At 40.4% G+C, this 15,937-nt stretch overlaps 1 protein-coding gene across 3 annotated transcripts in view; it reads right to left on the bottom strand.

Moving 5' to 3' along the window:
* Positions 1-7,668: 7,668 nt before the first annotated feature.
* The window catches only part of kirrel3b (kirre like nephrin family adhesion molecule 3b), a 159,584-nt gene continuing 151,315 nt past the window's right edge, over positions 7,669-15,937 (bottom strand). For 2 of the 3 annotated variants that reach the window (XM_080502446.1, XM_080502448.1), the window contains 5 exons: positions 15,476-15,686; positions 13,361-13,468; positions 12,348-12,463; positions 11,492-11,578; positions 7,669-8,394 (listed from right to left, as the gene is read on the bottom strand). In XM_080502446.1, coding sequence (XP_080358572.1) covers positions 7,933-8,394; positions 11,492-11,578; positions 12,348-12,463; positions 13,361-13,468; positions 15,476-15,686 — 984 coding nt within the window. In that variant the 3' untranslated portion in view covers positions 7,669-7,932. The remainder of the gene's footprint in view (positions 8,395-11,491; positions 11,579-12,347; positions 12,464-13,360; positions 13,469-15,475; positions 15,687-15,937) is intronic. The other variant, XM_080502447.1, reaches the window with a different exon arrangement.

Below are 15,937 nucleotides of genomic sequence, written 5' to 3' on the forward strand. Positions count from 1 at the left end.
CCATATGTTGGTTACAAAGCATTTTGGCTCCAATCACTGTGTGTTTGGGGATCAGTGAAGTTGTGTTTAAAAGAGATGGGAAAATCAGAGATGGAGCAACTGCTGAATCGCGCAAAGAAGGTTCATTGGGATAGCTTTGGTTGTTAACATGGTTTTGGTCTATTTGTTTTTGCTTTGTTGTTGTTATGTAGATTGATATGATGCAGTGTCTGAGACTGCAGATTTTGTGCCTTTCTCCCCTGCTTCACAGCCTCACTTTGGTTATAAATGATTCATATATTCATTCTCCTGAATGCTATATAGCGTAAGGTTTTTCACTGACATGGATAGATGGACGGATGGATGTGAACAGTTTATGTTCCAGAAACTTGTCTGGTGTGAGAATATATTACTACTGTGGGACCCCGATCAAGACCCTTTACCCACTAGCTCCCTGAGAGATGTAACGTGGCAGCTCAACTTCTCTTTGCACCTATAGTTAAAAATAACAGCTGGGTTATGCTTCTTCATCGATATGGTGCTAATGGCAGCCCGTTACCGCAAAGATGTTGCTACTGTCTGGAGTGAGAGAATTCGTCTGTAGCAAGTGGATTTATGTCTGTTGAATAGAGATTCCCTACCCCACACCCGAACCAGGGTTTGAATCCCTTCCCACAAACTATCGGGTTGTCCTTTTCTGTTTCTAACCCCTAAACTCAACAGGAACAGCAAAAAATTTCCACTTCTGAGTCTGGTTCTGCAAAGGTTTCTTAAGGTGCGTTTACACATATCGTCAAGTCCCAAAATGCCCGAATCTCATTTCCTGACTGCGGATTGCGATTTTTACCTGAATTATATGATTCAGGTCAGAGGCGTCACACGCCATCATGGACAGTCACGACCTTTTATAATTTATAGGGCGGAATGGTGGTGGATCATCATGAGTTACCAATATTATTCCGCGGTGTTGCTGTGACTGTGCTGTCACTTTCTCTTATTAATCCGTCACGAATGTGGTGAAGCGGAAGAATTTGGTATACACAGTGGTGGCTTTTGCTATGAGATGTGGGCATCCACCCAGGCCGCAATCTGTCAAGAGGTGCACGAGAGGAAAAGAGAACCAACCGGTTTCAGATGCGGTCTCATGGAGATGCGAGTGTTCCCCCAAGGCGTAAAACAAGCCAGGTCCGTGACTGGGTATATACTGTATATGGCTCCACACACACCCCAGTTATTCTACCATCAGCTGCTGTACAGTAGTTTACACGCTCCAGATTGCGCTACATCCAGAGAAATGTCATACAGCAAAGAGAGATGCTGTTGCAACAAAATGAATGATGTCACACTCTGTTACGCAACACCACAGATCGTCGCTATTCGACACACTCAGATGCAAACTTCACAAATCTAGGCAATTCCTGATATTCCTGGAAGATCTTCTGGCAGCCAAAAACATGCTCCACGAATATCAAGAATTGTCATGCATCTAATCCTACACACTTAAGAACCAAATCCACATGCATTATATCACCTAAAGAATGTCAGGTATAACTATGCCAGGCAGGGAAAACTATATTTGTAAGTCATCGTGCCTATATGTGTAAACTCACCTTTAAGATACTGTTGTTTATAAGCAATAAATGAGAAGATGATCAATTTAATTTTAATGAATCTGTAAAGGGTTCTTCCAGTTAAAATTGGAGTTGTTCCTTTCTACCATCACTTGCTCCTGTGGAATTGTTAAGTTTTTCTTTGTTAAAGTGCCTTGAAATCACTGTGTTGTATTTGTTGCTTTAAATAAAATAAAATGTAATTGAAATTGAATTGTTCTAGACCTTTTGAAGTTACACAAAGTAATTCACTGCCACAATGCAGGGGGGGACTCCGTAAACACATGAAACTCATTGTGTTTATGTTCCGGCACAAGTCGGTGAAACAGATTTTTTTTTTCCATGTATAAATGGAACAAATCAAAAAAATAGAGTAGTGCACATTGGGCAAAGCATAGACTCTGTGAAGATTTTCACAGCAATGCAGAGGGTTTGTGTCACAACAGGGTCAATGTGATACACTATCATACATTGATCTTGACTATGAATAAGATGGGTTAAATGCAGAGATGTAATTTCTTCAAAAGGATCAATAAAATATGCTTTCTTTACATACCTTCACCTTGACACTTTTCTCATGACATATTTTCCAACATAGTCAAAGAGCCACAAAAAACAATAAACCAATCCCTTCTTCTTTTTTAAGTTAAATTTGACTATGTTGAAAATGAAATAAGTAGCAATAGTGAACGTTGTGTTTGTCTCTTGGTTTCTCTGTCTTGTGGTCTGTGCAATAGATCATGACCTGCATGTTTGATTTGCATTCATGCTGGATGCTCTTGTTGACGCGACTCTCAGTGGAGGAATGCAGGATTTAAACTTTGACTTTCAGTCATAAGCTTTCTGCTTTTATCTCTCAGTCACCCTTGCATCAAAACATGACACAATGTCCAATGACCTAATGTGGGTGTCAGCCTTTCTCTTCCTATTTTCTGTTAGGTTTTCATGAGAAGCTCAAGACATCTCAGTCCATATTTTTTAGGTTGTGTTCTAAACACACACTACAAGTAGGTAAGCAAAACCTCCTGGAACCATGCACCAGAATTTTCAAACAGACTAATGAGCATACCAAAAGTGAACTTGAAAAAACCCCCAGAAATAGCAGCAATGTTAAAACAGGCGCCATAGTTGTTGAGCAGTGTTTCTCTAAATGTTGCCTCCATGTCTGATTTTCCTAGTGGAAGTTGTGTAAATAAAAAAACAGATCCTACATTGGCAACACCTTCAGGCTTAAAAAAAATAAATATGAAAGCGTAAATAAAATATTTTAGTGTTCTTATATATGTATTTGCAAAAACCAAAACTGATTGCCAAGGTTTCTTCATTCAATGCACTCTCATTCTCTCGCTACTTTATTTCTGAATAGTCTGTCTGTTCATGCAGTAATAAAGTCAACCCATGTGAATATCACTCTCTTTACATTCATTCTTGCCAACAGAGACAAGTGCAAAATAAGCACAAACTCAAACGTCAGTTTTATTCTCCAAATATACAGAGCAAAAGCATCATAGATTCACAGACCAGTACAGTTAAAATACAACTTTTTATATTTTTTTTTCTTAGATACAGAGGGTCACTGCCTGAAAATAGTAGTTTACCAAAAAGCATTTACATGTTGTCTTTTCTTTTTTTGAATTACAATTACTGTATGTTCATGGTGCACTATACAAATTCTTGAAATGACCGTTTATGTTGAGTACCTTCTCAGACCTGTAGTACTTGCAACTTGTTTGCATCATTTGAAGTACAGAACAATTCAACCAATCACAGAAGAGAGTTCTCATTTGACTTTCAAACACTTTTCTGTGATACTTTAAATTTTCTTATTCGACCTATTGTACACAAACCGAGCCACACTCATCACCGATGTGCCCTACAGGCTGAAGCACTGTAGATTATTTGCAAACACTGTTTCGTCCAGGCCTCACACTTTTACGTTATTTAACTACTAACAAGGTATTGATTGGAAAAAAGTATAAAAAAAATAGAGAGAGAAAAGAGACTCAGGGCAATATAAAGCATTTACTCTGTTAAGAAAGGCTTATTGTGATCAATTCAGTCTTGCAAATGGAAGGATCATGGGCAGCGACATGTATTGAATGCTTTAAATAACCTTATGTACTGTATTTCACACTTGCAATCAATCTTTCATTTCTTACATATTATGGTTTTCACATACAGGCCATTGTTGTCAAAGGCTGTTGGAACCCATAGGTAAATAAATGCATAGCCCAATGGTTGTCTGATGCTTTCAATTTGAAATATCTCTCCTTGTATCAAATCTGCAACAACTGTAAGAATAGTGCTTACAATATCAGCAGGTCTCATGACGTGTATCTGTCTCATCTGGGTCTAAATCCAGGTCACATTCCATATTAGTTGTGGAAAAATGAAACGTGTGTTGAGTTCAGGTTCACAATGATCAGAAAATTAAAAAGCTATCTTGGCTGACACCTCGGGAGGCCCCGTTTTCATGGTCTGTACTCTTATCAAAAATCAAAACCTTGCCAGATTTTGAGCTCGCCTTAGGACGCCTGCGTTACTGTTGGACAGGTTTAACACTTCAGTCAAGCTCCCCAACCTGCTACTGTCCCCAGAGGGGGTCACCACAATTTAATAAAATCAGTTATACCTTCAAGCCTTTTAGTTTTTAGCACAATTTTCTTCTGGAAAATTATTAGAAAAAAAAAAAACCCACTCTATTCTAATTCCACCCAGGGGAGGCTCACTTGATACTTGGACAACAAATAATGTAGATCAATCTCGTTTTTCAGGGCAGTAGAATGGAAAATAGCCAGTGGAAAGCTTGGGTGAGAGAAACAACCTTCTGTCAGCCTTCACTTTACGCTGCTCATAACCTCTGCCTCTCACCTCGGAAAATGTTCTTATCTGGTGCATTACAGGCCAGTCTTTAACATCTTTGAATAATGGACTACCCAGCATCCTCTCCTCTGAAAGAGTTGCTCTGTTTTATCAACAAAAGGGCAGCAACCCCTTGTAATTGTTCCGGGTCTTTGTGTTTATTCATCTGCTCTGCCCTGGCATCTGTGCGGTGCGTGTAGCCAGGCGAGCAGGCAGCGCCAGCACCAGCCGGTGAGGTGTCCACAGGTGAGCAGGGTACACTCTGTCCCCGCATGGGCTTTGATTCCCACAGACTGACATGGCACTCGCGTCCTGTGCTACTTTCTGGCCCAAAGCGACTGTTGCCATTGGGTGGGGTGTTCTGGGGTGGGTAGAGGACGGGACAGAAGCCCGGCCTATCAAATATTTATCTGTTTGCTCTGCAGTGTGCAGATTCTCTGGACTGGGAAAATGCGTTATGTTTGGATCAGTGCTGCAGCTGCATTGGACAGAGAAAACTGTACATCTTTTGGCAAGACATCAAATTAGGTTTTTGCAAGTCTGCGTCGAGTTAAAACTTTGAAGGTGACATTTTTTTTTAACTCAATGATTGCAGATGTAACTCAATTCAAATGATTTACATGAAATACTTTCACAAACTAGAGCACAGTGTAATTGAGTGCTACTGATATCAAGTAGGGACTTTAATCCTATGTCCATAAATGCAATGAAATATGAATAAAATAGGGGCACAGGCATACCTGACAGTCATCTGGGTGCCAAATGCAATATATTACTGGGCAGCATCTGAGCATCTCTCAGAGGGGCTGAAAGTATAATAACCTCTTACTGCATCTCACTTCAAAGCTGTCCCAGCTGAGCTTAGCTTCTCATCCTATAGCCTCATGTGTGCTCGGTGTTCAGAGTGTCAGTTTTCCCTGTGAGATCTCGGGGAAAGAAAAGTGCACACACAAGCCTTTCATGTGAATTTGAGAAACAAGCAAGGTTTCAGAAATGTTTGGGAAAGGAAACAAAGGGGATCAATTGTCTATGTGTACTGTTTGAATGCCGTGCAGATCTGCTGAGCTCTGTTATAGTGAAATCTGAATGCGAAATAAAGAAAACCCTGGAAAAAATATTATACTGAGGAAGACAGCGTTCGAGATTTATATACAGTCTACTAAGTGCCAAGCTGGATTATCAGCATTGAAACAGAGCTTTTTGTCTTAAGCTGTACAATGGGCGCCAATCCATTTGTAAAATTAGAGTCCAAACCACTGCCACTCAAGTGGAAAACCCCATTCAAATGCCTTGAATATAATCATATGTTAAGTGCTTACAACAATGACAATAACAACAACTTGCTTTTGTTGAAAATACTGTGCTTGCTTTTTCACAAGTTGAGAGGCGGATTTCATAGTTTCACACAGATCAACCAAATTGAATGCTTCAATACATAGAGGGAAAAAACCCCTACCTGATTAGATATGATTTTATTTATTACTGTTCATGCTTTGCGTTGTCTTTTGTCTGACTGACACAGAGTCTGTTTTACAAGAATTTGCCTCAGCTTTCCTGAAAAGCTGTGTTTCCTTTCTTTTTTTTAATCTTTTAAAGAACTTACCAATAAACTAGTTAATTTTATGAGTTGGTATCAAATACAGTTGTTAGAGAAATGATCTATGTTTGTGCAAGCTGGATTTCTTTTCCTGTCACAGGTTACAGTTGATTGCAATGTGTGTTCCTGTTGTGTGGTTGCATCAATGGGAAATTATCGAAAACATTATTTTTTTTTTTTTCAGTGTTCTGTACTACAAAAGTGTAAAACTCTCCACTCGCCCATTCACTTTGTTTACTTCCAGAGAACATGCACAATGCTCTTGTGACCTTGCCGACTTTGTAATGTAACGTCATGTAAGAGTGTTTTGTTGCTGCAAGTCAAATCACTACGCTCTGTTTCTACTCTCAACTAAAGCAAATACAATGTCAAGTGATTAAATCATAAATCCAATTTCATATATGTCACAGACAGTGGAAAATAAACAAAACAAAATAAAACAGTGCACTTGAAAAGCATTTAGCTCGCCACCATCAGGTTCCACGGGAGGCAGAAATGAGTAGCAGACAGCGAAATAAAACACATTTTTCAAAATTAGCTTTTCAGGTCCCTTGATGACCGGCACGATCACAAGTATGTATACAGTCAGGATGCACTAAGCTCTGGCGTCAACAGTGATATTGACAATATGGGATAACCACACAATAAAAAGCTAAAATATAATGTTTACATTTCATTCAGCAGGTGCCCTCAAGTATATGGTTGTTGATCAGTGGTGTCAGGAGGAAAAACCCACAAGCACAACACACGTTGTAGGTTGTGGGATTTTCAACTGCGTGTCTCGGAGGTGGGTTTTGGCGCGGTAACACCATGTAGAATGCAGCTCGACATCAACGGAGGAGCCGAGAGTGTATACGTCTATCTCATTTAGTCAAAGTTTGTTTTGACCCAGTTCAAATGAACCCTCAAGGCAAAGAAGATATGGACAAGAAGAGGCGCTCATGTCTCATTTAGAGTCATCCATGAGGGAAATCAGAGTCAAAAATTAGATGCTAGAGAAGAAATTACAGTCACATATGTACACTGATATTCTTTTATCGCAGAGTGACAAAGTAAAATAATGACTCAGGGATTTAAAATGAGATCATAGCCCCTCCTTATCTGCTCAGCTCTGTGGCCTAGATACAGCTGTGGAGGGAGAAAAAAACAGCCGCTCTTTTCAACGTCTGAGACGTCTGTGGGCACATGGAGAAAGTTTTCTTCCACCGACACAGGAGACAGGTTTCAACAAGCCAAGTTTAACATAGAGTGTTTGAAGGAAAGGTGGGAGATGGGGAAAGTTATCACCTCAACAACTAAAACAAAAAAGAAACAAAAAAACCAAAAACAAAACACGTGCACATTCATTTTTGTGCTTGGAACTACAAGAGAGCAGCAGGACATTGGCTTGCACTCATTATCAGACAGTTTGTGCAGAGTGCCTCAACCCTCACAACAACTATCTCTAGTTTTTCTGAAGGACAGTCTTCAAAAAGCAAAATCGGTCTAAGCCAGGGGAGCTGATTGTCTTGCCTTGTAATCCTGCCCTCTGATCTGCTAACAATATCACTGCAGAAGTCGTGATGTTCAAATTCCAAACATGTTTCAGTGTCTGTGTTGGCAAATAACTTCTCTGTGGCACGATTGTATCATGGGTTAAATAAAGGAGGGAGTCGATGAGTTGACCATGAAGAAATATAAGGCTTCTTGATCCACTTTTAGGAACGTTGAGAAGTCCAAGCAAGTCCGGCGGTGCGTTAAAGCTCACACAGCGTCTTCTAGCATCCATCGTAAGGACGTTGTAACAATGTTGCTTCAGGAGTTCCTGGGAGCTGATTCTTTCACAGTTTTACAATCCTGGCTGCTTGTTACACCCCCGTGAAAACCCCCTCCCTGCACTTGAGGTCAGACATGGGTCTGCATACGCTTCTGCAGGGGCCGGGTGAGGTCTGAGTTTTGAGAGGAAGACTGGGAATAGTGGGAAGAGGAAGAGGCTGATGCCTTGCTGTCTTTGTCGAACTGCACATAGCCGTCCGGCTTACTGTAGCTGCTGACGCTGCTGTCGCACTGTGTGTCGATAAAAGAGCTGGAGTCGCTGAGTGAGCCGCGCTGGAACTCCCTTTCACACAGCTCGATGGAGCTGCTGCCCATGCCCAACACGAAACGCTGGCTGTAGTCATACAGGCGGTTGGGACCTGCTCCCAGAGTGGAGTAGATGTTGGTGAAGGACATTCCCGTTGGTACCCTCTGTTTACCCAGGGTACCTGTGTTTGTGGGGTTCCGGACCTCAGGGGTCTGATTCCCTGCCATGGTGGGTGTATGGTGTTCCTTGAAAGTATTGACGCTGTAGTAGCCATTTGTAGGGTCCTAGGGGAAAAAGAAAAAAACTACTATTATTAATATATAAGTGACTTCACATTCCTTCTAAATATTAAGCACAATTCAAGGTCAAACTGGGAGTAATTGCAACTCAAAATGTTACGTTTACACCATCAGCTGTGTACATCACTGAGACGACAACAATACCAACAAAAAATGTGAAATGCGACACTGCAAAGTTCATTCACCGACCAGTGTTAATTAGACCTCAATGAATTGTACTGTTGGTAATTTCACGTATACACTGAAGCAGCACCTGCAGCTACAGCTGTGCCACTTGTTTGTCTGCTCGTCTGTAGGCAGCGCACTGTTGCTAAGGGTCCAGTTGGGTCATGTGTGTGTGTGTGTTTTCATGTCCTCGTATGAATGTCAAGCGCACCGAGCGCGGCGGCAAATCCCAAAAGAAGAATGCTCATAATGGGGAAATGAGAACGACAACCTGAGAGGATCCTCGTTATGCTTGTCATTATGAGACAGCAGACAGGGAGATTGTTTGCGCCTGGCCTTTATCTCGTGTTCAGTCCCCCCTTCTGCTCTCGCCGCACACGTGCTGTCATTAACGAGGATCACAAAATCTGCTTCCAGAGGGAGCAGGTAAGCAGGCAAAACACAACACAAGTGTACTCCAGGGAGCCAATGCCAACAATTGTTTGGACTCGGGAGGAAAAAAAAGAGAAAAGAACAGACAAGACAGAACAAGACAGAATTCACTCTGGTGACATTGACGAGCCTGAGCAAGGTGCAGACGACACCTATATCGCTAAAGCATCACAGCAATGATATCATCTCTGTTAACTCCAAATTGCAGTGTGAGAATTCGTCTTGCTGACAAGAACGTAGGTCGGAGGTGGAATAAACACCTGCTGTGATAATCCGCTGTGCTTGATTTACCACTGCATTTACGAAAAATACCTCTGGGTTCTACTTAAGGGGTTGCAAGCACTTTCACCACATATGTGACTATTTTTTAACAGCAGCTTATGTCTATAAAAAAACATGTAGATTTCTTTCTGCAACATTTCAACAATAAGTTTTTTCAATTTACTTGTAAAAAATTTAAAAAGGCTTTTCTATAAACCACTGACAGAGTACACAAGCTACTGATAACTAAATATACATTTAAAAGCAGCATATATATGTGACACCAGTCACCAGTAACCAATTTTCTCATCAACTTGGCTTATTATGTCTTAACAAAAGAATATGTACAATCAGTGCAGCCCATTCATTTCACGATTTACAGACGGTTAAGTGTCCTGACGTTATGCCAGGAATTGAAGGTAAAGTAACGACTCCATGCAGATTGGCAATCATTGCCATGTAAATGGGGAGATGTCTATGAATAGCACTGTATTCTGCTTTATTGTAGTTGTCATTTTCCTGCATCTGTGAAAGAGCCAACAGCTGTGGCATTTCACTCTTTTCAAGTGACTATAGCCGGGCTGCAATCATGCTGGAGCCGTACTACTGAGATCAGTGCATGTACACACATGCTATACAGTGGATGTCAGTGATCAAACAGTGGATCGTTACCAAAGTCTTGTGTCTAAATATAGCATTTTTGTTGCTTGTTACCTGCCAACACAAGGGCTGGATGTGTTATAAGACTTTCTGACTTGCTATTGGTGTCACTGCACATGAAGTGTCAATGTGATTAAGATTTGTGCTATACTGTAGTCACTTTTGAAATAATAATTAATTAATACACTGGCGCAGTGTTTGAGAGGACAGAACACTTGAATTTTTCCAGGAATAACAAAAAGATGTGCTTGTCCATGAACACAAAAATATGACCTTAAAATCAGCATCGCTTTAGAGGAGAAAAGTGTGATGCATTAAAATCCTTACACAAAGGTTTTCACTTCACAGTCACACTTTTTGAATGTGTGACACTGATACATTAAAGTAGTGGCACTGCGGTGCAGTCACTAGCTGTCTTGTTACAGTAAGAAAGTTTCTGTTTTTAATCAGCTGACGAACAGGGTCTTTCTGTGTGGAGTTTGCATGTTCTCCGTGTGACTTCATGAGTTTTTCTGGCTTTCTCCGACAATACATAGTCAAACGACTTGGTCAATTAAAATTTTCCAATAGTTATTCATTTGTGTGTATTTGCCTATGTTATGGTGGATACACTTCCTGCAAGAACAGTTTGTTTTCTCCAGATGGCAAGGACAATGCCAGTCACAAGAAACTGTCCGACTCCTGAGAGGAAATGGAAAAGATATAGTGTCCATCGGTGGCACATTTGCATTTACCCTGTCAATTTTCGACCAATCACAAGATAGTTGCTGGAGACCAAAAAAAGAAATGACTCTGACGAATTGATGAGAACAAACCGCAAGATAAACTCTGAGAGAAAGTTATTTTCTTGTTAATGCAAAGGAAGAGAGAGCTAATTTCTCTTTTTGCTAGAGACCTTCAGCCCTGTGATCAACTGGTGAGCTGTCCACTGTCTCACATTTGCTCTATATAAGCTTGGATGGGCTCCAGCCACCCACAGTTAAAGCAGGACAGTGAAGTTATGTCCACCTGTCTCATTTTGTACATGCCTGCAGTTTATCTGGATCAAAAGGAGTTTTGCATGTCTCGAACAGCTCTACTAATTAGAAAATTTCATATTTCCCATTTCCATCATATCAACAAATGATGACTGAAAAAAAACAGATTTTGCTACAGATAATTGAAAGATGCGGCTGAGTGAGCAAAATTTTACTTGCATATACTCAGCACTTTCTCCACTTCCAGATGATCTTTGAAACAGCCCAATCGTGTCTACTTGCAGATGTTATAAATAAAAACTGAAATAACAGCTCGAGGGCGGACCAGTGTCTGCTTTTTCAAACCACCTTGGATGAGAAACTAATTATTAAAATCAGACCTATAACAGGAATCGTTTTGCCTGAGGACTTGTCTTTGGAAAAATCATGTGTATCAGATGAGGGATTAATGCTTTTCAGCTATTTTGGTTCCACAGTCGAAGACCATCATGTGCCCAAAGGCATTTTCTATCTCTTTCTCTCTTACCACCTTCTACTCATGTTCTCCTGATTCATGCCTTCATGCTGTCATTGTTCATGAGTCGTACCTTAATGTGCTGATATTCCTTCTCCTCCTCTTGTAATACTTCCAGCTGCTTCAGAACTGACTCCTGCTGGAACTCTCCCCGCTCAACCTGCATGGAAAATCAAGCAATGCATACTCAGTGTGTAGCTTCCGAAACTCCTCCAGTAACGGTTAAAAAATAAAAAAAAAGAAGACATTTTGACATGGAAGGATTTAACTTTTATCACTTGTTCTTTTTTGATATCAGCCATCCATGCTTCACCTTCACATGGGACTGGCAGGGAGCATTAATTATTTACCCATGAGTATCTTTTATTTATCTTAACAAAATGCAGATTTGTGAGGTAGCTGAGCTCATATTCCTCCACCGACATCAATCGCCGACTGTATTAAGTATTTTGAAAAGAATATATAATCCAACTCTCTCTAACTACAAATAGCCCAGCCCTGGAGCAAACTGTACGGAAACCAAAACCCTTGTAGAGCTCAAAGAGGAAACCAGTCTTTATGTGTCTGGGAGGCATGCAGATACAGAGGTACACCCACTGTAGGATTACCGGTATACATCAGCATCGCCATAGTTAAAATGCATTGGGGTCTGTTTTGCTGATTGAACGAGTGGAGTGTTGATAAATATAAACCCACCGCTTTGACTACAGCACAAGCGTATATAAGATGCATGCTCTTCTGTTCTTCTATTACTCATGAAACAATGTATTCCTCAGAAAACAGCAATACCCTCCGTAGTGCATTCATTAGCTTAAAAAAAGGGCATCCAAGAATTAAAAAAAAAAAAAAAAAAGTGAACAAGGTCAGATAATATTTTATATCTTAGAAGAGGTACACATAAAAAAGGGAAAAGTAATTGTGACACTCACACTCACCATCAGTTGTTTCATGGAGGTGTGCTCTTCATTTTCCCGTGCTGCATTGTGGTCTTTGTGCACAATTTCCACGCGGATGTCGTTTTTTGCCGACACCACTCCTTTCAGATCTGGCAGAAACAGATGACGCGCGTGTCTTAATAGGATGGATAAACACCGTTCTGTATTTGTTGACACAATGATTTCCCCCAGTGCAGTTTGCAGCATTACACAACTTAGCAAAGATCCCTGGGCTTTGCTTAGTTAGCGCACCCCCATTTCCAGAAAACAACACAAAGCATTATTAATCATTTGTTTCCTTCCAACACAGGATTATCTTTTTTTCTGCATGTACATGCAATCTCGCAGAGCCCTCCTTGGCGACTCATTCTGTTTGCGGCAGTGCTGATGTGATGCTGTCATATAACAAAGTCTTACTTTCTGTCTTAATTTTGCTTGCAAGTTCTCTCTGGTGAGCACAGATGGAGACGGGCAGTGAGGGCATAACCAGGTGCGCTTCCTCTGTAGTGTACAGACAATAGACATGCTGAAGGGACCAGTAGCACAATGTGGTTCTTGGATAGAGACAGAGGCCAACTGTTTCTAACCTCAGTCACTTCGTATGGGTGGGTGGCAGTGAACATTGCGCCGGATGTAAATAGCCTCAAAAAGCGAATGCAGCCAGACTGTGATTGCATGAAATGAGTCCTTATCGCAATCTGGCTATCTCTGCACCACAAAAAGATGTCCATCTCAGGCTTGGGTTTCATCTTTTATTCAATGTGACACTGCTGCATCTTCCTTGAACCTAACTTGGCATTGAAACTGCTGGCAAGATGTCACAATTTTTGAGAAGCTATTTTTACGTGACCTTACAATTAAATCTTTGATGACTGACTTGATAAAGAAAATAAATAAATATCTATACTAGAACAGATGGACATTTTTTTTAATGGGCTTGAGGATAATGCAAAAACCTGTCATGTACAGTATGCTTAAATGGATGAAACAAGGGAAAAAGGACATACTTCTCTGAGAGCGGGTGCAACAGAATGCGCCGATGGTGCCCATGACGACAATGAAGGCAACAAAAGCTCCTACAGCAATTCCGATGATCACCGCCACTGGGAGAGATTCTGCAGAGAGCAAGGGAAAGAGACGTCCTTCTAGAAAATACCATAGACATCTCAACTGTAAACAGTGATCAACACATAATAATGGAAAAGTAAACAGCAGCCCTCAAATCACAATGTAGAGGTTATATATTAGTAACAGATATTGCACCCCCCCCCCCCCATCTATAAGGCATTTTAAATTACACTATAAGCAAAAGTCTAAATTAAAAAATCTCACAGGCACAATGAGACAGGGACAAAGGATGTTCTAAACAATGTCCCCAAACACCAGTTAATTCAAACAAGAAATTAATTACTCAACCCATTTTTGGTGTTATCACCACAGGTAAATATTTCCCAACTAATATTGTCTTACCGGCCTGTCAAATAATGTTTAATTTACACTTATTTAGACTAATAGGGGTATTTACTGAGGGGTTATTTGTTTATACAGAAGAGTGCGTGTATTTGTCTAAGTATAATCATGCTTGTGTGTTATTGCATGAAAGTTCCACCGTGAGGAAAACACTAAAACCAGCAGGCGTATATCTATATGCTGTTGTAGCTGTAAAGGTCCTCATTAAGGCGCAGTTTAATGAGAACCTGAGTTCACAGCCCACATTTATGACCTTCTTGCATTTTAAACAAATGCAAACAACCAACTGCTCTTCCTACACCATTAAAGCCTATTTAGTGTCTCCATTGATCAATGTCACTTTCACATAAGCGGCTTATAATTTATCATTTGCGATAAGTGGATGAAAACACTGTTTTCCCAACAGTAAAGGGGAAAAGGTCACATATAAAAGTATTAATATTTGTAGCAAGAGGGAAGATATTGTTTTATGTTTGCCTTTACAAAGAAAGAACAAAATAGTTTTTAAATATTAAGGGGGGGAGTATTTACTCAAGAAGGACAGGGAGTAGTGGTTAGCACACTTGGGTTCAGTCCGGTGTTACGGTTTTTGCAGGTTCTCTCTGTGTGCTGTTTTTTTTTCCGGAGGCTAATTGGTTACTCTACATTTCCTGGATGTGTGATTATGAGAGAGTGTGATCATTTGTCTCTGCATTTGCAATGTGAGAAACTGGTGACATGTCCACTGTCCACGCTGCCTTCAACCGTAGTTGGATCCAGCCTTGACTTTGAGATGGATACAAAGGTATAAAAGGGGAATAGACGCTTACTGTATGTCACCAGCTTACATTCAAAGTGAATTTCACTTTACATGGAACCAAAAAGCTTATCTTTACTATTTTAACCACGTGCTATAGTTGATAGTAATTTTTAATCACTTGGTGGTAACAACCAACAATGGCCATGTATGTAATGCATTGCATTAATGTAATAAGGTTGGGGCTATCCAACGTAATAAAGCCCATAGTGTACTAGATTGCCAATATTATAAGAACTTATTGGATTCATTATCATGATAACATGTTACCTATATTAAAATAAAGTTATTACATGGTTGAAAAAAAAGAATTTCAAACTGTAATAACAGCAGCTAATAATGTAATAATACGTCATTACGGCTGCATTATGCATTCAATTTGTACAGTTTGTTTATGAAAAATAGTTATACTGGATGAGTAGTCGTCATATTCATTCATTGAGGACACAAACTGAATCACACTCAATCACAGCTGAAAATAATATTTTTACTATTCATTATTGGCTTTGTTACATTCAGACTTTCAAAATTAACTACTTTATTGGCCATTAATATCTTATTGGTTGTTACAAATGTTGCCTGCATCTTCCCACTATGTGCTTTTTAAAAGATGCATTTGTTTAAATTTTGTGTTGTCATTATATGTTTTGACCCATTCGTCACGGTTTACAGTCTCATCCATACTTACAAACGTACAGTTACACCAGCGAATCAGTCGCACCCAGTAAAACGTCCATTTACAAGCTTACCGACACGGGACGGGCACAACCACAGCGATGCACACAAAAAGCCACGACTACGTCACATCTTTCTAAGACCACTGATTTGAAGAAGAGGAAGGTGGAACCTGTCGGACCTTGGCTCCCACCTTGTTCCTTCAGACGAATGATCTCTGTGTCAGAGCCAAAGCTGTTCCATGCAGTGCAGTTGTAGATGGTCTGGAAATCCGCTGGGACGATGTTGCTCATTGTCAGGGTGGAGATGACTCCTTCCTCCGTGTTGACGGTCTCTACGGTGTAGCGGCCAGACGTTCCGGACTCCAGCACTGTTTCCTTCCATGACCAAGCCTGGAGACACGTCAGAGGAAATTGCTGTGTTAAGATATTTAATTTAAAAAGAGGACGCCTGCATGGCTTCTATGACTTTCTCTACAAGTGCAGTGATTGTAAGAAGCAAGAAGGCTTAAAACACCAAACACAAAGCACTTGATATTCTGTCAGCTAATTTGACTATGGTGCTCAAAATACCTCAAATACCACGAGGAGGGTGAACCAGGTAAAAATATAATATTCAGTTCGGTGACAATAAAACCTCCTTT

This window comes from Blennius ocellaris (genome assembly GCF_963422515.1).
Source record: "Blennius ocellaris genome assembly, chromosome: 2".
Taxonomy (NCBI): Eukaryota; Metazoa; Chordata; class Actinopteri; order Blenniiformes; family Blenniidae; genus Blennius; species Blennius ocellaris.